The 22,283-nt window shown below is 42.1% G+C and overlaps 1 protein-coding gene across 3 annotated transcripts in view; it reads left to right on the top strand.

The window, feature by feature from the left end:
• Window positions 1–22,283, top strand: part of mid2 (midline 2) — a 103,209-nt gene that overhangs the window by 53,196 nt on the left and 27,730 nt on the right. For 2 of the 3 annotated variants that reach the window (XM_084041951.1, XM_084041952.1), the window contains exons 3-7: window positions 2,044–2,109; window positions 4,357–4,452; window positions 14,256–14,363; window positions 20,400–20,548; window positions 21,957–22,084. In XM_084041951.1, the coding sequence (XP_083898077.1) occupies window positions 2,044–2,109; window positions 4,357–4,452; window positions 14,256–14,363; window positions 20,400–20,548; window positions 21,957–22,084 (547 nt within the window). The remainder of the gene's footprint in view (window positions 1–2,043; window positions 2,110–4,356; window positions 4,453–14,255; window positions 14,364–20,399; window positions 20,549–21,956; window positions 22,085–22,283) is intronic. The other variant, XM_084041953.1, reaches the window with a different exon arrangement.

Genomic DNA, 22,283 nt, shown 5'->3' with positions numbered 1-22,283 from the left:
ATAAACATTGTGAAAATAGCAGATCTTCAAGCTCACAACGCCTCACGTTGCGAGGCGTTGTGAGCTTGTAGATCAGCTATTTTCTTTTTTTTTGCCTCTTTCTTATATTATTTGACAATTTAGCCAATGTTTGACCAGTTTTTATAGTATAGTTTATTGATTACTTTTTATGCAGTAACAGCCTTTTTTCATTTCATATATATTTTTTTGTATTAAAAAAGTCCTTTTGTCTCTTTACTGGGACGAATATTGTCTCTTTACTGTCATCTGGGGACCCCACCCAAAATCATGTGGGGACCCCCCTGGGTGTCCCGACCCACAGGTTGAGAACCACTGCTATATATCACTAACTACTGTAGCCAGCCAGCTCATCATATGCCTCGCCTCCTGCAACTCCCTGCTCACTCCCACTGTGTCCGCCCCTCTGTGCCTCTGTTCCACTCTCTTTCTCTCTTTCTCTGCTCCATGCCTCTCTCCTTCTACTCCTCCATTTCTGTCAGCCCATCCATCTTTCTCCTCTTTATCCCTTTTTTTTTTTTGGACCCATACACTTCTTCCTTCGCTCCCTTCCTCTCGTTCTCTCTGCCTCCTCCTATCATCGCTGTCTGAGTATGTCTGGCTGTCTTTGAAGTCTGCAGTGTGTTTTAATGAGCCGCTTGTCTCTCCTGCCATTCTCTCCCTGGTCGCTGGTCTGAGGGCCACTGCAACGCCAACACGCTTCAGGGCTTCTTGTGTGCGAGAAGACAAGCACACAAGCATGCACTGTTTTCCGTCCATGCACTTAGGGACGTTAACAGCAAGCACACATGCACCATGCATGCATATGCTCTCGCCATCACACACACACACACACACACACACACACACACACACACACACACACTAGTGCTGCACAATTAATCGAAAAAAGATTGTGATCTCGATTCAGACACCTATATGCAATCTCGATTTTAAATTATGCCGATTTTTTTTCCAATATAAAAAAAATATATATATATATTTTATTATTATTATTTTTTTTTTATTATTATTTTATATTTACAAGAGAATCGTGTGAGAATCGTGATCTCAATTCTTATGGAGGAAAATCGTGATTCACGTTTGAGCAAGAATCGTGCAGCACTAACACACACACACACACACACACACACACACACACACACACAGTGTCTTTATTGTCACATCTTGAGTATGGGTACGTAAGCGTAAAATTATTTTGTTCCGGTTCCTCAGACATTGTAGCAGCACCAATAACAACAACAATAATAATCGTATACAAGGTAATAACAAAGGAATAATCAAATGTATGCAGATGTTTACCCCTACATCAATTCAATCGCATGCATGCATTCACACACACACATACACTCATGCGCTCACACATTTGACTACACAAAAAGGCAGTGGATGCAAATGCACTCATGAACACGCATGGCACATCCACTCACACAAAAACAGGAGTTTGCTTCACTCAGGTCCCGTGGGAGGCAGCTGTTTTCTGATGTATTAATCATTATCGTCTCCAGCTTGCTAATTAATGATCCATCTGTCCCCTCTCACTGATGTTCCATAAACCCCTTGTACACACACACACACACACACACACACACACACACACACACACACACACACACACACACATTATGCACATTGACAGAACGAACACTCAAGTGTTTCTGATGCAACCTGAGTGCTATCTTGAACAAGGATAGATTGAACAGGCTTTAGTCATACTGCAAGACACTTGGAGCCACACATGCTCATCTGCAGTCGATTGTCAATGGGATAACAAAGACCCTGTCACATGCAGAATGACAGCAGTACTCATTAATAGGATCGCCTGCAGGCAGGCGGCACAGACCTACAGAGGCACCCTTTCCAGTCACTGTGCCTCTGTGTGATTGATGTGTGCAATCAGACCAGTAAGGTTTGTCTGTCTGTGTGTGTGTGTGTGTGTGTGTGTGTGTGTGTGTGTGTGTGTGTGTGTGTGTGTGTGTGTGTGTGTGTGTGTTTGTGTGTTTGTGGTTGTGCATGTGTTCGTAGGCTTATCAGGTGAGCCCGGGCAGAGTGTCAGACGCGGTAATGGAGGCTTCAAAGACAAGCGCTGCGGTGAGTTCCCCGGTTGCCTTTTCAACCCCCCACCCCACCCCCACATTCCTAATGGTGGAATACAGACAGACTGACAGACTGACTGACAGACCAGAGGATAGACAAGATAGAGACCAACAGAAGAAGGCAGGTAGATAAGTTGGGTAAAGTGGGCGCAAATGTCAAAACAGACAGAGCAACGGGTAGGCTAATTGAAAGATACGTACACTGCAATGTCAGTTGGAAGGGAGGCTGACAGACAGACTCCGCTTGTGTACCAGCTCATTATTCTGCTGTTTTCTTCGCAGCATTTGTTGTTGTTTTGATGCTTGTTGTCATTCACTGCCATCCCCGGTTTGTTTTCTTTACATAAACAGCAGTTTTATTAAAAGCTTGCCGTTTGCTTGTGTCCATCTTCATCTTATTGTGGTTGTATGTGTGTGTGTGTGTGTGTGTGTGTGTGTGTGTGTGTGTGTGTGTGTGTGTGTAAGTGTAAGTGTAAGTGTAAGTGTAAGTGTGTGTGTGTGTGTGTGTGTGTGTGTGTGTGTGTGTGTGTGTGTGTGTGTGTGTGTGTGTGTGTACGGGCGATAGTGTGCGTGTGTGTATGCACCTGCTCACTTTCAATTCAGATTGGGTACGTAGTCTTGGTTTTGAAATGCTAATAATTGAATATTTAAATCATCCAAAAAAGATGATAGTTTTCATCTCTCAGAGATCACATGATGGCTTGCATGATTTCAAAGTTAAAAAGAGGCTAGATCAGAGGGTTCGAAAGCAATTAAACAGACAGTATAAAAGCAGTGGTCTCTAATGATTCAGCATTTATTGTGGAAAGACACATGCAAATTTTGTTCTGCAACATTGATTAGCTTTTTTTGTGCTGTGTTTTTATCCTACAATAAGAAATCTACATGGGATTGTATACTGGAAGAATCCGGATTGGACCCAATTTCAGCTGTAGGCCTAGATAAAGTTTTTGTTTTTTAAGACACATGTTATGTAAGTCTGTTGTTGCCCATTTTTTCATAAGTTGCACTTGTCATAGTACAGAGATAATACCAGAAAACATGCAAAAGCATGCTTTTTGTATAATTTCAAAACAATACTGTGCCCATTTCTGACTAATTTAAGACCACATAGCAAGTGCAGAAAACGTACCACCAATCTTGTGTTAGTTCTGCAGTTCTGTTGTAGCCTACACTACTGTATAATTATCAAGGGTAATTTATTTCTGAAAGTGTAAAGGGACCCAAATGGGTCCAATTTTACAATGTCAGATTTAAATTAACACTGAATTGTACTTTGTATTCTTTCTCAAATGTTCTGACTCAGAACCAAAAAGCCATAAGATGAAGCAGTGCACAGCTACTGTAAAAAGTGGAAGTTTTATCTACCGGGTTTATAAAGACTTTGTATGGTTCTCTCCACAGCCATACTATTGGAATGGATGATTTTTTTAAAATAAAATGTGGTAAATTTGTCACTCTTACTTTGATAGGATTTCATTCCTAAAAACATTTTTTTTAAATATATATATACAGGTATACAGTATATATTTATTTATTTTCTTTTATTGAGATATAACAGCCTATTCATGATTGTTATTAAAGTCTGATGTCTCTCAAAACCTTGAAATCACCCACAACAAACCACACTTCATCATAACGCTATTCTTGTGTTGATGTTCTTCTCACTTAGATTTTGTGATTTGGGTCCATATGCATACACGCATATGGGACTTAATCATGGATTATGGCACATGCAACCTACATTACAACATCTAAGTGCATTTTGAAGAAGTGTGGTACATCTCATGTCATTTTAAAGTGTTTAAGATATGTTTTAGGATATGCACGTTCAAAAGAGGAACCCTAAGGGGAACATTGGAGTGGAGAACGTGATTGTCTGGCTTTTTCAAAAGCATGCATGGTAATATCTCTAATGCAGTAGTTTGCAAACATTTTATTTTCAAGGAACCCCATAACTCCTGAGTGCACAAATCCATTTGATTCCATTTGTACATTATCAGAGGTACAGACCTGTAAGGGTTCATTTGGAACCCCCTCAAGGAACCCTGAGGGTCCCTGGACCCCACTTTAAGAACCACTGCTCTAATGTATGTAATGGAGAAAAAAATCGAGCAGTAGTGGGAAATATCTGTACTACTCTTGTGTACACATTGTCGCCTACAACGCCACTAACAACGTCTTCTTGTCTCCTCGGTTCTGTCTCCCCTCCACCCGTCATCTCTCTCATCCCTCCTGACAGCAAACTCTGGAGAACAACCTGACCAACCTGGTGAAGAGGAACAGTGAGCTGGAGAACCAAATGGCCAAGCTCATCCAGATTTGTCAACAGGTTGAGGTGGGTAAAGAGATGTGTGTGCAACTGTGCGTGCATGCGTGAGAGATGAATTAATGCTTGTGAGAGAGCGTGTGCGTGTGCGTGTGTGTGTGTGTGTGTGTGTGTGTGTGTGTGCGTGTGTGTGTGTGTGTGTGTGTGTGTGTGTGTGCGTGTACCCATTCGTCCATACGTTTTCACGCATGAGGCTTTAAAAACAAGAAACCAGCACATTCATTTATGGTTCTGAGAACATAAATAAATCAAGACATGAAGTAAGACAGAGACAGAGAGGAAGAGACACACAAAAGCTCTGAGGCTATAGCGTTACTCACTCTCCTCCACTCACTTTCTCTCTTCCCTAGAGATCAGAAATATCATTAACACTCAGGCCTGACACTGTTATTGACTGCATACAGCTTAGCTCTCCCGGTATTGCCCCCCCGGGCTCAAGTCGCATACACACGGAAAATTGAATCTGTCTTACATTCTGTCATTGCTTGATTTGTTGATTAATTGATTCTCTCTCTTTGTTGCTTTTCCTCTGTTGTTTTATTAATGGTTGCGTTAGCAATAAAATAGCACTGTTGTTTGAAAACATCTTCATTGGCTGCTGATCAAAGATTGATTAGTCTGTAAACTGTCTATTCAACATTCAAAAGGACCTTTTTGGACTACACAGCACCAGTGTATTCAGGATATTCGTTTTTAAAGGTCTGGGAAACATTCTAATTTATTTACAGATGAGTTGATTTAAAAAAAAATCTAAATCAAAATGGCCCTGAAGATATTAGAAAAATAGTCGTCAGCAGAGATTGGCTGGCATTCCCTTTGTCTAAATATCCAGTTTGTATTGTGCTGGGGACAGTTAAATGTCACTTTGTCCCAAACAGTAGTAACACCACCATGCCTCTCTACTTTGTGCCCAGCGCAGACCAAGATGGTTCTGCCGAGATGTTGTACATTTGTGAGTAAACAAGGGCTATGCCCCTTTTGTGCCCGTATATGGAGCTGACTGATTTGTTTGTGCCTGATGCCATGATGACACATTGAGGTTAGACAACACACTCATATTTGGGCGTAGCTGCACTGGGAACTCCTTATATGGTTATGGCTGAGTTATTGTGACATGAGCGCGGCGACGTGGTCCGCCGGCCGGCCCGTCGGACCACGACGGGCCGGCCGGCCGGTCCTCCCTTAAGCCAATTTTAATATATGATATAGGACATAAAAGTGGGACTGCTATACTTTGTATGATTGACTAAGTGGCATGACTGTTTGGCAGTGGTTGAGGCAATCAAGGAATCAAGGCAGACAATAGAACAGCTTCGCATTGCGTTGCCTACATTAAGTTTAATCAAATGCTGTGCGTGTTGCCATGGGCCATAATATGCTGAATGCTGAACAGGTCATGCACATTTACGTAAATGGTGATAATAGTTGAAAATAGTCTTAGTAAACATAATAAGGCACTCATTTGTCACATACTGTATGTATCAGGTAGCTTTGTTTTGAATCCATTTCCTCACATATACATTAAGATTAAGATTGATACTACTGATGTATGTAAACCCCCCCAATCTGACTCTAAGCATGACTCAACAATGTGACGCTAAAGCGGTAATCAGAAAAACAATCTGCCCATACATCCTTTGGAGAGGCAACTATGAGGTTGAAACAAAGGGAATGAAGCAATAGGAAAACTTATTCTAATAGTTTCTTACCGGGTGCATGGCCTAGAAAGGTTCTTTTACAGTCAGAGCTGCCTTCATCAGCATTAATGAGGAAGAAGGCTTTGTACAGAAACGCATACGTTGATTGTTTGCTGGCCGTGCCTGTTAAAATAAAGTACCTGAAGGACATTTTTGTCAGTCCTGGCAATTCCTTTGACTGCATTTCTATAGTGCCTTTATCCAAATGTGCTATAGAAAGATGTCACATTCAGCCTTTCAAACACTGACCGCAAAGTCTTAGGTGGCACCAAACTGATAGACGGGTACAGTATTTCTTTGATTGATTGAAATATTCATTGAAAAGAAAGAGTTTACAGTGCAATTTAAAAGGAACACATTAAATGTTTTCATTGTGTTGTTTTGTTATAGTTATGGGTTCAGTGTCTTGCTTAAGGACACCTCAACACAATGCCAGGGGGAGCTAATGATTGAACCAGCAGTGAACTTTCTGATCGCACAGCTGTACCTCCTAAGCCCCAGTAATGTGCTGCTTTGAGCTTGGCGGTAGCTCAGTGCGCTTAAAATGGGATATTAACACATTGGCATACTTGTAGCATGGTTTTTGGGGAAAAAAAAAATCGCACCCCGTGTGAAGGAAGCGGTGCCTTTGATGAGTGGCCTCCTGGTGGCGCTATAATAGGGCGGGGCGGGGCTTCAGCAATTAATGCTCGTCCCTATTGGTGGTGTAAGTCCACATACCAAATTTGGACTTGGTGGCATGCTGCAAACTGGAGTTATAGCTGTTTAAAGCCAGTGGCCTCCTGGTGGCGCTATAATAGGGCGGGGCGGGGCTTCAGCAGTCAATGCTCGTCCCTATTGGTGGTCTAAGTCCACATACCAAATTTGGACTTGCTGGCATGCTGCGAACTGGAGTTATAGCTGTTTAAAGCCCGTGCTCAAACGGACAAACGGACAAACGGACATACAGACATACGGACGGACATAGTCAAATGCAGAGCGGCTGGCACCGCTAAAAAGAAGCATGGTTTAGCATTGAGCAGTTCAATGGGGTAATTTCTCCATTCCGACATCTCGCCACTCCGACTTGTGGCTTCCGCGTGCGGTTAGGGTTAGGGTTAGGGTTAAGTATAGGGTTCGTTAACGTCGGAAAGGCGACATGTCGGAAAGGCGACATGTAACCCAGTTCAATACCATCCATATTGAAAATGGGTGGCAACTAGCAAAACTTTGGTAGGCCTTGCCAAAAGGCAATGAATTAGCAAAGCCAACTGGGGTTAATTTCGCAACAACCTTGAAGAACTGTTCATGCCACCGTACACTCTTCCAGAGTGAACCTGTACCCTTCTGTGCAGAAGTATACCTCCACCAGTCTTGTGGCTGCAGACCCCTTTCATTTGTGCCTGTGCTATGATTTAAAGGGAGGTACTGAGTAGAGCCAGCTGCAACCCTCAAGCACTTAGCAGTGGTGTCAACATTGCATCTGTCATGTGCACACGCTATACCACACACTCTCACACACACACACAGTCACTATACACTCCCTACACACACACACACAATGTAAATCCTCTCAGACAAGAGGACAGTAATAGCAACAGACAACAAATGCACGAGTGGCTCCCTCACTATGCACAGGGTTCATTTCTACCTACACGTGAGCAACTCCAACCTTCAACCAGCCGCCCCCGTCCCCGTCCCCCGTCCCCCCGTCATTCCCCAGGTCTCCTGTGCAGCTGCTCATCAATCAAATTAAGTGATAGGTGATTGATTCATTAACTACAGACAGAACCGTTCATCTTCACATGAAAGAAAAGATTGTCTGTCTCCTCCTGCGTTCCGCTCCGTCTGCGTACCAACATACTGACGCCACCAATGTTGCCGAATGCCGACAGGATCTCATCACTTATTCATTGGAAATTATTTTTTTTAAACGACAGGGAAAACATGCTCTGTCGACTGTTAAGCAAAAGTTTTGAAATAAACTGTATTTCTCTCTCCACCTCCACCCCAACACCACCCCGTGCTCTGAGCTATTCCCCCATGTGATGTTGATGTCAAAAGGCTAGCTTCATTATTAACGCGAGAAGCGGGCTGCATTTGCAGGTAAGCTGGTACAGCATCGGCGCACGCTAGCTCCAGACACAGGACAGGAGGAGAGGAGTGGAAAGAAGAGGAGAGTGAGATAGGTGAGATGGGAAGGTGGAGTGGAGGGGCATTGTGAAAGGCGAGGATAAAATAGGCAGAGGTAGGTGAAAGGGGAGAGAAGTGTTAGCGTGTCAACCCACAACCTTTTTGGGTTGACCAGATAGACGCAAAGCACGGAAGCAAACACTCAATGATGACGTAAGACAATATGTGGGAGAAACACAGAGGAAGAGAGAGTCTGCAGGGACATTGACCTGAATTCCACTCCTCTGTATTTGTCTACAACTGTATTGGCGTATAAGATAGGATCAAAAAGCAGTGTATCAGCATTCAGAGCACCAGCGTACACAGCCTCCTTCTTCCGGGGCCTGCTTTCGGGAGTTGTTATCCCACCATTGGACTTTGAAAAGAGAGATGCATTCACTGATAAGTGTTTTTCCTCAGGAGGAGGCTTCTGCCTTCATGTTTTGTTTTGTATTTATATCTGTTACGCCTAGCGGGGCATCACATTGCAAACACTCCCCGAAATAGAGATGTCAGAACATCCATACAGTCCATGCCGTGAGCCAACATTGTTATGGCGTGACTTGCGACCGGCTTGCAGTGGTGATGGTCATGATTCACAGCTTCGGTATTCCGCATTGTTCCATTCTGTATCAGGAAGGCTGTCACGGCTTTGTTTTTAGTGGCTTGCACCCGTCCCCGATGATGAGTGTCAGGGACATGCAGGTGTTTACCTCACATTCTCTCTCACAACCTCTCACAGCAGTTACACATACAGCAATTTTAGTTGTGTACCTTGTACCGCAATATAGTGAAACGCATCATGCAGCTGTGCAGACCCACATGGCACTGTAATACAGATTTCTTCCATTCTGCCATTCTCCGCCCATTTAAAGCACATTTAATGTTTATTAAATGTGTAGTTTCTGTCTATTGCCTAATAGGTTTATGTAAAATGTTCAGCTGTTTCCAGTGCCGATCTATGATTCCAGAGACACTGTAGGCCATTCTTGACAAATATGAGTATGAAGTTAAAATGTTTAGCTCCTCTTGAAATGGCATTATTTGGTGATTATACCAATCCCATCGTAGTGCTGTGCTAGTTTGATTTAATGCAGTGACCTGTCTTCCGATTAAACAGTGAGCTGCTAGTCATTAGCCCAGACCTGTCCAGGTTTATGTACTCTGAACCCACTGTGTGTGCACTGTGTAGAATTTGATTTAACGGAACACTGTGTAGACAGCTTACATGGCTGCCTAATCCTTCGTATCAAGTAGGATATATAGCCTCAATTTGCTTTCTACTGGGTTATGAGCTGTTCGTGCAATTATTTAAGAAGTCTACCGGTGTTTCATAATTTCAACAGTCATTGTTCCTGTTTTATTTCAGGAGCCATTTGCAAATCCCTTTCCAAAAAAGCTGTTTTTGTATTTGAATGGTTATATTATGGGATGACAAAATAAGAGGTTGTGTAGGCCTATGTAAATGTGGAGTGGTTGAGGATGAGTTCTCTTCACACGGTGTGTGGAATTAGCCCTGTTGCAGTAATATTATCAAGTGATTCCGGCCACAGTTGCAGTACTTTGCAAGTATTGCAGTAACAACTTTTTGTTCTGTTAGTCCAAGTCATTCCTAAAATGATTCGACTCCTAGCACTTTGTGACATAACATAAATGATGCATAAGGAGCAGACTCAGGTGTTAGTGGGGTTTGTAAAAAATCTGTTATTCTCACTTTGGTGGACACGATCAGGAATAGTCTCACAGTATAGTAGCCAGACAATTACTGTAGATAGATATCTACCATCTTTTGCACAACTATTGAGACGTGGTTAAGGACCATGACACACCAAAAGATTAATCTTATCATATACAGTATATGAATCTACCAACTACAGACCTCCTTAGACCAACCACAGAGTTCCATTACAGCCCAGCTAATTAGAAGCTTGTCTGACATTTTCTCTGGCAAAACCCAGACATTCTGACTAGTGGATCAGACCCAGAATTGATGTCGTAAGACAGATGTGTCTGACCATGTGAGACTAGATCAGGAACAATGTTGGCATACAGTGGATCATGTAGGCCTGCCGTATGTCTGCCATGTCTGTCTGAGGAGCTCATGCTCCTAACTCAGCACTGTATTAAGTCTTCACAGCATCAGCAGCTGCAAGGTCTTATAAAAAATACGTCCAATCCATGTGGTGCTTACTCACACATTCAAACATGTACTTTATTTTGGCTTGTTGCATGTTGTGATTTAATAAGTGTTGGACAAATTCTCAATCCCAGTACTTAAGTCAAAGTATAGATACTCCTTGTCAAATATTAGTTGGCCAGTCAAATTTGTACTTGAGAAACTTTCAAGTAGATCTTGTAGATCTGCTATTTATTTCAATATAGTTTAAATATGGCTAAAGTGGTTAATTCATAATATACCTCAAAAGTCAAAAGTACAAATATTTGTCTTGGAAATGTATTGGAGTTAAAGTCAGAAGTATAACAAAAAAAAAGATAATTGCGTTAAGAACGGATACTCAAGTACTCAAGTAAATGTTCTTGGTTAATGTCCACTACTGGATTTAATTTATTTCACTGCAGGATTCTGATTGATAATAGTGACATGTACTTTGGGCTACAATACTCCTTCCTGTTTTATATATCCAGTGTGTAGTTTGAATAGAAGGAGGAGAATGTGAAGTAAGTGGCAGGCAGCAGGGGAGGTGGACTTGCTGCAGAGGATCGATTGTTGCCATTACTCAGATATGCCAAGCAGCTCACTTATTAATGCATGGTGATTTTTGACGGCAGCATTTATCCTGCTCAATTACTAACCTGCAGTCATAAGATAGCTCTTTGAAGAATGAATGGAGTGTATGTGCGCGTGCGTGTGCGTGTGCGTGTGCGTGTGCGTGTGTGTGAGAGAGAGAGAGAGAGATTAATGAGGTTTAAGTGCATGTGCGTGTTGTAATAAGCTTTGTGGAGTGATGTGTGGAACAAGGTTGTGGCGGATAAGTGGTTTGGTAGACTTCAGCGTGACAGAAAATCACAACCCTGAAAAATGTACAGATGGGGACATCTATCACAAGGAGACAATAAGAATAATGTCTTTATTGAAATACTCTATACTGTCTTTTTAAGACCCAACCTGAAGGGTTGGAAAGGACTTGGAAAGGACTTAAGTTTCTAACTTTAAAATTACAGTTGAATCAATTTAGAAATAATGTATCCCAAGCCGTGCACCTCTTTGAGTTGAGAAGTGCTCAAAGACCACCTCTTAACTTCAGTTTGAAATAAACTTTAACATTGCTCACTCTAGTGTAAAATAAAAAAAATCGATTTATCATTTTTTTTTTTTTATCATTTATTTAACCTGTTTTACCTTTTGTAGACATCATCTTTTTAAATTGATTCTTCAACATTCAAAATGAAATTATACGCCCGGTTGATTTGACGTGACTGCATTTTGAATAGGTAGATTTCCCCCCCCTGAAATGTGTTACTGACTTGCTAAGTAATAATATGTGACATGTAGATAGATGAAACTGAATATAAAAAGAGGCACTTTATTTAAAAATTTTTCATTCATAGAATAAAAAAGATAAGAACCTAACATTTACAGATTACACAACCTAAACACATACAGTAAAATAATATGTAAAATAATAATGAAGACAAATACACACACTGTCGGTTTGGTCACATCTCAAACCACAATAAGTAATGATGCGTGTTCAGTTCGCATTGGAGTTCGCATATAGAGGCCCATGTGATTCAAATTTGGGCATGATGGTGAATTCATTCATAATATATGATTAATAGGCTCTGACACAAATTTGTGAAGGAAATTGCAGGTAAAGGGTATGGAGTATCAAAACCTTGTTTGACGGAGTCCATTTGTTACAAACTTGGTGGAAAAAAGCAAGTTTCAACAACAAACTGTGACATTTGTAGCATGTGTGGCGCCCCCTATGGGTTTACGTGCAAATGATGTTGGCTTTGTGTTGTTTAGAGTTCCCTAAATGTGTGATTCAGATTTGGAGCAGATGCGTTCATGATTTGTCACATTTTATGCCTAACAGGCCCCTCTCACAAACCAACGGTGGTAAATCTTGTCAGGCAGAAATGGGCGGGCCTATTGAGAGTTGCGAAAGCCAATGGGAGGAAACAATTTTATTGTACGAGATACGGTTCAAGAGTTAGAGGCCAAAATACCTGTTATATGATTTGAAAAGTTTGGGGGGCAGTTCTTCCTTGGCCTCCTGGGAGTGTGTGTGCAAAGTGTCACACATTAGCTGCTCAGACTCAGACAGAAAGACAGACTCATGGACAGACCCTCGCCTCTGCCATTCCGTCCTGGCGGAGATTTAAAAATGTTTTGATGAAAAATAGGTAAATGAAAGAACAAATTGAAATACTAAGTAGTGTTAGACGTCTTCTCAATAATTTGACAAACACTGTCAAATCAGCTTACAGTTTAGGCAAGTGTAACTGAGGAATGCCAAACAGCAGTAAAAGCATTAGGTTCAATAAGTGTCCCCAGTTATCTCTGTCAAAGTATACACACATTCAATAAAGGCCATGACTTACATTAACCTCTTCTTACAGAAGTTTCCCAGGAGACTGAAATGTTTCCCACACTCACTGCACTGGTATAGTTTTCCCTCCTGTATTCTTTGGTGTAATTAAACACCATACTTAAAGACAGAATTCTTGTTGGCAGTCAGCAATTAAAGCCTTCTTCCAGTAAGCTATAGTATTTGCTTATTGAACTCTGTCTTGGGTACTTTACTCCAGCCATCTATAGTTACTCTAGCCATCTATAGTTTCTCTGATGTTTTCTATTGGATTAACATTAAAAACGCAGCTATAAATATCTACAGTACTATTTCAATAGAAACATGTATTGCTTCTTAATATTTGCTCCCATGGTCAGCAGCAGTGGTGACTCTTCTCTGTCATTGACACGTCTAAATTGTCTGCAGTACTTAAGAACTTTGAATGAGGAGGGATTATAAATTTGTGACAATGTAAGCAATGTGCATGCAACATTTTCTGTCCTGTTTGCAATGTCTGCTAAATAGTTTGGGGATAGAATACCAAAATCACTGAGCAATGTGTTTCTCCATATTGCAATTCCTGGAGTAGTAAAATTACATTCAGGGCAATGATGGGGTTTCTCCTCTGTGGGTATTCATTGGTGGATGATTATTTGGTGGTGAAATTCTGACCACAGTGAAAATGGTTTTCATCCTGTGAATGGAACCGTTTTTCACACTTTTGAGTCTGTATTCTGCAGTCTGTGAAATATCTTTACTCCCTAGTCTGCATGCCTTCAAGGCTATAGAGAGAAAGATTACATGAATAAATTAATCAATATTTTCACAATTACACCACCGATATGGCTTGTCTCCTGTGTGAATCCTAGTAGGAGGGATCACGTGCTCCAAAGTGATCAAAGTGGTTACACGTTCAGTGCATTCATAAGCTTGCTCACTCTCTGGACATGGTAGAAGTTTTCCTTCCCATTTCAATGTCTGTCGACCATTTGCCAAAGCATACCTTGGCATACCTTTGATTTTCAAAGAAGCCAGAACTTGAAAATTGTTTGGCTTTCATCATCATTGCGTGGCTATTTTCTTTTTTAAAGTTACGTTATCATTGCATTTGAAAGCACTTTAAAGCATTGGAGCAAAGAATATTGTAACGCAAGCAAAGTATGTAAAATAAAATATACTAGGCTGTTTCTTTATATATTGGCAGAATATGTTTTGCTTGCATTTGTTTATGTGCTAAATGTGCCAAGTGGAACTTTTCACCAGAGAGTGAAAAGGAAAGACGACAAATCTGATTCCTCGCTCACAGAGCACAGAAGCAACGGAAAAATATGATTGACATGGGCTTGAACTTAAAATCATGCACGAAATCAGAAGGACACTAGGGTTCATGTGGTTAACGAGCGTATCTGTCTCTCTTGTCCTCTAGGTGAACACAGCCATGCATGAAGCTAAGCTGGTGGAGGAGTGTGATGAGCTGGTGGAAATCATCCGTCAGAGGAAACAGGTCATTGCTGTCAAGATCAAGGAATCCAAGGTACAGTTGCCTACATCACACCCACTGCTAGAATTCCTCAGAAGTGGTCGAGCAGTTTGTGCATCAATCACACAGCACAACGTCAGCTCCAGTTCCGCCTGTGTTGCAGGATCTCAGATTTAGTTTGAAGCTGCTGTTCATGTTATGCAACCGAACCCTCCTCTCTTTTCCTGATACCAAACACATGAATAATAGATCTTCATGTTGGCCATGAACACATTTATTGTTGCCTTGAGTCCAAATGTTTTCAATAGAAGCCCGACCAATATATTGTCTTGGCTCATATATTGGCAATTATTTGACTTTTTGATGACATCAGTATCTGCAAATATGCAGCCGATGTGTCCTAATTTGAACCACTTTCAACCTGGCTTCTGTATTTTGGCCATGTTTTCACAAATTTCAAATCAGTTGTACAACCTCTGAAACACTAATCAAATATAAGTTTTCCAAATTGATTTCAAGATTATATATATATTTTTTACAAAAATAACATCGGTCAAAACATCAGCAAACGGTGATCTAGGACTCTCCAAAATCATGATCGGCATCGGACTCAAAAATCTGGCATCAGTCAATCTTTACAATAGAATGAAGATGAGAAGAGTTTCAAGCAGGCGCTCGGGTGGCGCAGTGGTAAAGTCACTGCCCACCACCACGGAGGTTGTGGGTTCGAATCCACCGTGGTGCATCCAGCTTTATCGAGCGTCTACACAAACACAATTGGCCCGTGTTCGGGGGAGGGAAGTTGCACGGGGAGGGTGATAATAGTCATTGCACGTACTCCTACGTGCTGGGTGGCACCTGTCAGCGGGGAGTGTTGGGCGGGAGGAGTAGGACAAAGGCTCTACGTCCTCCTGGTGGGGGCTCCTCACTGGCAGGTGAGTTAGTAGGATACGACAGCAGTGACAACACAGAAATGTGTGTGGGGAGGAATCAATTGGCATGACGACTACATTGGGGAGAAAAAGGGGGTAAAAAATAATTGTCTACTTTTTTTTTAAAAAGAGAGAAGAGCTTCAAGGCTGCCTATGAGGTTACCTGTGTGTTTACACAAACAGATGCTTTAAGATGTTGAGTAGGTGTGTTTTTTTTGTGTGTGCATTTGAGATGGCAGCAAACAATTTATATTTCGAACCCACCGCTGAAGCTTTGAGGAAAGATGAGGACCTGCGGCCTGCCAGACAAGTGTGTGTGTGTGTGTGTGTGTGTGTGTGTGTGTGTGTGTGTGTGTGTGTGTGTGTGTGTGTGTGTGTGTGTGTGTGTGTGTGAAAAAAACAGCAGCCTATAAATTGAGTGCTCTATCGACTGAGCTACCCAGACGTGCTAACATGCTAATTTGAGGTAAGATAAATTAAGCACACCAAACTGATTCAGCTAATTGAAGCTATATTCAAATATAATTTATACTGTACATGAGAGGTGGTGTCTGGGAAACAGAACGCTGGTTTGCCTCCCAGTCCGCCAAGTCTATGAGTTGAAGTGTCCCTGAGCAAGACACTTAATCCCTAACTGCTCCCCGGGCGCTGTATTAATAGTGCCCACTCCTCATAGTTAAACTTGGTAAAAGGATGAGTTTCATGTATGCGCAAATGTGCAGTGAGTGACAAATACCCCAACAACAGCAACTAAAGGGGAATACATTATTATGAGAGGAGAGGGGATGATAAAGTGGGGGGGAATTAGTAGAATGGATAAGGCAAAGAAAGCTACTGGAGCCACTGAAGAGAAACTGAAAAGGAAAGGAAAGATGCATGAAAATGATAAAGGAAGGAGGGAAAGGTGAAGAAAATAACAGAATGGAAAGACAGAATAAAAGGAAAAAGGAAAACATAGAAAAGGCGGACGGCATTAAACCATAGGATAAACCAATGGGATTAGGGAGATTTGATGGTGGTGAGGAGAGCCATGCAGGGGGCTTCCCACTCACTCTCATAAACACACACAGACACACGCTCTCACACACACACACACACACACACACGGAGCAGTCTGGGCCGTGTGTCTCTCCTCCTCTTAACGAGCTTTGTCTCTCTCTAAGGAGACTCAGTCATGCTTAATCTCTCCCTGCACAAACAAACAAATTATTCCCTTGCCCTGGTGTGTGTGTGTGTGTGTGTGTGTGTGTGTGTGTGTGTGTGTGTGTGTGTGTGTGTGTGTGTGTGTGTGTGTGTGTGTGTGTGCGAGTGAATGTGTGTGCGTGCGCGCGTGTCACTTCCTCATTTTCCTCTCTCTCCCTCACTCTCTACAGTTTTTTTTACTTCTCCTTTTATCACACTCTTCAAAGATTTTCACTGTGTCTAAGTCAGAGCCGCAAAGTCAAACAAAACAAAATTCCTTTATCTTCAAAAATCGATGATCACAACAGTTTGAGGGTTTATGTCTTTAGTTTTCTCTTAATTGGTTTACGGCCAATGTGAAGGTGTACAATCTCAATTCATACAAATTGATTTGAGGTAAGAATGGACAACAGAAAATCGTATATATTCACCAGAAAGTAACCTTTTGGGGTGCATAGCTGAGTCATCACACTGGAGAACAATCTAGAATTATATTGTATATGGGCGAATACTTAGATCAAATACTAGCATTCTAAATCCTAATTTGTAATTTGTCATCTCTCTCTCTCTCACAGACACACACACACACACACACACACACACACACACACACACACACACACACACACGCTCTAAGAGCAAGCAGACTATGGCCTTGCCATGTTGTCCCCTGTTTTAGGTAAAAGGGGGATAAGGTTGGTTGCACAATGCTGTTCAGGGCAGATGTTGCCGGGGTGTAATCTACTGCACTGTCCATTAAATCCCCCTCACACTCTCCATGCTTCTCTCTCACTCTCTGTCTGCGTTTCTCTTGTCAACGTGACTAAATGTCCTTTACAGTGACAACAGATTATGGCTCTAATAGCAACAAATAATTCTAATGAAAACTCACCCGCTCAACGGGGCTTCTAAGCACGGGGAGAATGGGTATTATACTGTATACTTTGATGCTTGCTGTGCTTTAGATGACAAAGAGTACAGTATTAAAATAAAAAGCATTGCCAACGAGCGTTTGTGTTTCAGCTCCTTTGCTTGATGTCACATTGCCGAGTGAAAATATGGGGTCGGAAAAAATAGAAAATTGCCGCTGGTAATTTCGTAAAAGCTCTCAAGATTGTAAATATAATATCTTCTCTTTTCATTTTTATGTAGCCAGAGAACCAAAGTGGTTTCTCCATAATGAGAACACGATGCAACTCTGACATTAAAGAAATACTTTCATTCGAGCTTTGTTAACGGAAGGTGACTACTGTACTGTACATTATGTCGTTCCTGCTGTCACCTCTCATCATTGTTTTTTATGTGCAGCCAGCAGCCCAGTCCTAGTACAGGAACTAATTCACAAAGCTAATTTCATTTGTGTAATCAGGATGTGAGTGGTAACAGAGATAAATAGATTACCTTAGAGCAGATTTGCCGTGCTGTCAGAATATTCTATAATTAAACTAGCTATAATCAAAAGGCATGGTCAGAATATTCTATAATTAAACTAACTATAATCAAAAGGCATGGTCAGAATATTCTATAATTAAACTAACTATAATCAAAGGGGACGATCAGACTGTGTGTCTGTGTGTGCGCGTGTGTGCGCGTAAGTGTGTGTTAGACAGATATTCAAAATACATTATAATGCTCGCCCTAATCTGCATTTGCATAATCTCATAAACCATTGGCATCAGCTAAGAAGCGTACATCTGGGAAAGTTGCAATTCAGGATTGGAAACTCCAGTTTCAAGGCATTTATTGGACCAGTCAGTACTTATTGTGAGGCTGGTGCTACTACGAAACATTCTTAACCACTTAAACCCTATATACTGTTGACCCGGGTCCCCCAGGGGTCTGGACTTGGGCCCCCTATTTTGGTGTTTCACCTTGTTATCTGTGTCTATAATGAAATGATGAGATGGCTTAACTTTTAAGTACTGCTGACGTCAGTCCAGCTCGCTATATGTACTGCAATGTTAATTTGTAGAAATATGATGTCACACTACGTTTAACCGCTCAACGCTCAACGTGTACACGTAAAAAAAAATAGAAAAGCCAAAATATACATCCCTATTACATACTGTGAGTCTTAGTCAATGGGCTAAACATGCCAGACCACCGGTATGGTCCTTTATGAGGAGACACCATTTTAACAGTTAAAAATGACTGGGGTAGCTATTAGCTAATAGTGAAACGCTAATCATGAATCAAGTGCTTGATGCAGACTATGGTTGCAGTAGAAGTTTGTGTGCACATGTGATTGTCAATCACAAGAGGCTTGTGATTGTGGCAATTTCTGGTAAATCATCATTTCAACACCCCCCTTTATACATAGTCACTGTAAAGCCTGAGTTATACTTAGTTAGATGCAGGTGTCATGCATTGACAGACGTTGATATAATTGCAGATCTAAAAACTTGTCACAGCAGGATGCATTCTGAGCTTGTGGATCTGCTATTTTCTATGCACGACACCCGCACACAACCAAGTATAAATCAGGCCTGAACATGAACTTGCATGCTGCATGCTGAGGCAAATTAAATTCAGGGGGATAGTGGGATCATGTGTCAGACTGGGTGGTGCATCTCTCTGCTGCTTCCTCTATGTCAGTCTCTTAACCCAAGCGCACACATGTACACCCACACGCACGCATGCATGCACATACACACAGACACAGTCAGAGCCGCACACACATTCCTTTCTTTATCATTGTTATCTCATGATAGCAGAGAACAATAGCAATATGTCCATCGTCTCCACCCTCTGTTGTGCATCACTTTCACAAGGTCACCGTTAGACAGATGAGCAATGACATTCTTAACCAGCGTGACCGCATTCCCTTATTACCACCCTCTATTCAATTAAATGTAATTCAAGTTTATTGTCACTTATACCATACGTACTACGTAGGCAGGGCAGAATGAGATAGCATTTCTCAAGGGTCTCTGCTCTCTGTTTGTGTTCCTGCTAGCTGAACAAAATGGGAAAATATGAAATCTGGAAAAGCCATCACTTCTGAGGACTTAAGTATATTTCTGTGATGTTAAAGCTTGGGTTAATGGTGCATATCATCGCTGTTGGGCAGTAACAGTTCATACAAAATGATGTTGCACAGGTCCAGAGTTATTTCTCTATCCTGTTCAGTCAGTCAGTGCCTACTACACTTGCAAAACAGTGTCAACATTGTATAGACCTACTCTGTGTTACCTTTTTTTCTTTTCTAAAAAATGCTAGCATGGCTAAAAAAGGAAATTAAATAAAAAGATATTGGAGTTGGACAGGACAACACTTGATGACCAAGCGAGTGAGTACAATCCACTAAGTACTGCTGAACCAGAGTTCCTGTACTTGTACCATATCAAAACCTATGCCAAAAATAGTTTACAGTATGATAACGTTTTTCATGGAGGAAGTGGAGGTATCGTCAACTGAGGCTGACTTAGCAAAACTGACCTCATGTCAGCATTTTTGCAGTGTTTTGGGAGCCTGACTGAATGTTGCCTCCGGAAACAAACGCACACAAAAGCTTGGTAGCATTACAATTATTAATGAACAGAGTGAGTGCACTCAGAGTGAGACGCATTAATTCTCATTTTGTGCATTTTAAATATATTTTCATGGCACTGTGATTTTCGTGGGCTCATCACATATTCACTAGTAGTGGATGGAATGGAGGTTACTGAAGGTAAGGTCAGTTCATAACCCCTGGAGGTGAACAACAATTGGCTCTATGCATAACTGTAGTCCCGGGTTTCCAGAAAGTGGCATACCTATTTCCAGAAACACAAGAATGTGTGTCTAGTTCAATTCTGCTGCAGAGCCAATCCATGGGACTACACTTATGCACAGAGCCTATTGTATCCTTACATTTCTAGCAGGTAGTGTTGAAGGTGAGGTCAGAAAATGAAAGTACTTGAAATCAAAGTTCGCCCCACAAGTACAGTATAGTAAGGTAACCATCTATGTGTATGTGTATTTTGTTTTATCTCAGGTGATGAAACTGCGTAAGCTCGCCCAGCAGATTGCCAACTGCCGCCAGTGTCTGGAGCGCTCCAGTGCCCTCATCACACAGGCTGAACACAGCCTGAAGGAGAACGACCACGCCCGTTTTCTCCAAACTGCCCGCAATGTGGCAGAGAGGTCGGTGATGCACACACACACACAAACTGTACATCTGCAAATTGATACAAATACACACATCTCAGAAATACGGGGGATACACTGTAAGAAAGTTCCTTCTCTTCTTCTCATTCCATCCCTCTATCCGGCCTTGAATTCTCTGTTCTATTAAGGCACACAGCCTTCGTTTAGATTCAGCAGCAATCTCATCTCCCTCCGGTCCCATTAGCAGCTAATTGTGCAATCTGTTTATTTACTACAAGGCAGCACAGTGGGACAGTGGGTGACATTGGCCATCCTCGTCACTCACTTTAATTTTTCTACACCGTACCCGGTTGTGTGATTCTTTAAACTGGGTCCCGACTGTTTGTACAGTCTGAGTTATAGGATAAATGAAGTTGAAAAAACTCAAAAAGTTGAGTTTCTTATTCTTTTTTACTGCAAGCTTAAAGGGAAATTAAACAAGTCCCGTCTCTTCCCTCTCCTTCCATTCGCCCAACTTTGTTACCCCAACTCACTGTCCAAATCTCCACTAAGAGAGTTTCAGCCTAAGAAGCTGGAAATACTGTCTGTGGGCAGATTCTGTAGGCTTAGCATAGCATTTTGTTTTCTTATGCTTTGGCCCGCTCAGTGGTCTTTTCCACTGTGCGCCCAAGCTATTTATTGATGGACTAGTCTCGCCTCACCGAGAAACAAAAGTCTCACTGAAGGACGCGAGCTCTGCTCTGTTCCAGCATCTTGCTCTCCGGCCAAGCCAAGGCTGTGGTTTTGGACGGCTGCTGCCATACAGACTGCTCTTTGTCGTACAAAGTATGACTTTCCACACAGCCGTCCCAGACGACCCAGGGAAACACCATGTGTGTTTGGAGACGTGTATGTGTGTGTGTTTGTTTGTTTGTTTGTTTGTTTGGCCAGTTTCCTGAGCTTGCCGAGAGAAGGGGAGGTTTTGGCTTGGTTAATGAGGGTGGTTATCATGGTGGTGGCTACAGTGAATGTGCGCATGCACGCACGCACGCACGCACGCACGCACGCACGCACGCACGCACGCACGCGCACACACACACACACACACACACACACACACACACACACACACACACACACACACACACACACACACACACACACACACACACACACACAGTTGACCTTAATGTATCCCACCTCTCTCCCCTTGTCAACTCATCTCCTTCCCTGCCACCACGTCTCCCTCTTTATCCTTTTCACATCCTTTTCTTTATGCCCTTCACCTCTCCTCGTCCTCCCCTCTCTCCTACGGCCTTTTCCTTTCATCACCTCCTCTAACCTCTCACTTACCCCCTCCCTCCCCTTCTTCTCATCTTTTCTCTCCCCTCTCACTTCTCCGTCCTTCCCCTGACCTCTGCGTCATCCCTTGGCTGTCTCTTTCTCTCTTAACTTTCAATTCAAGGGTTGCCATGGCAACGGCCTCCTCCCAGGTGCTGATTCCTGATGTTAACCTCAACGAGGCGTTTGATAACTTTGCCCTGGACTTCTCCCGGGAGAAGAAGATTCTGGAAGGCCTAGATTACCTTACAGGTAATGAGCTGCACCAGTGGTTCTCAAACGTTTTAATTTCAAGGACCACCATTACTCTGAGACTGTATAAATGGAACCAAATGGACCCCTATGGGTTCACTTGGTTAAATTTGTGCTCTCTCAGAGACCAGTAAGGGTCCATTTGGAACCCCCTCAAGGAACCCTGAGGATCCTTGGACCCCACTTTAAGAACCACTGA

The sequence above is a fragment of the Gymnoscopelus microlampas genome (genome assembly GCF_963454915.1).
Source record: "Gymnoscopelus microlampas genome assembly, chromosome: 18".
NCBI classification, from domain to species: domain Eukaryota; kingdom Metazoa; phylum Chordata; class Actinopteri; order Myctophiformes; family Myctophidae; genus Gymnoscopelus; species Gymnoscopelus microlampas.
The sequence above is the reverse complement of the archived record's forward strand: the minus strand, read 5'-3'. Positions and strand labels throughout refer to the sequence as shown.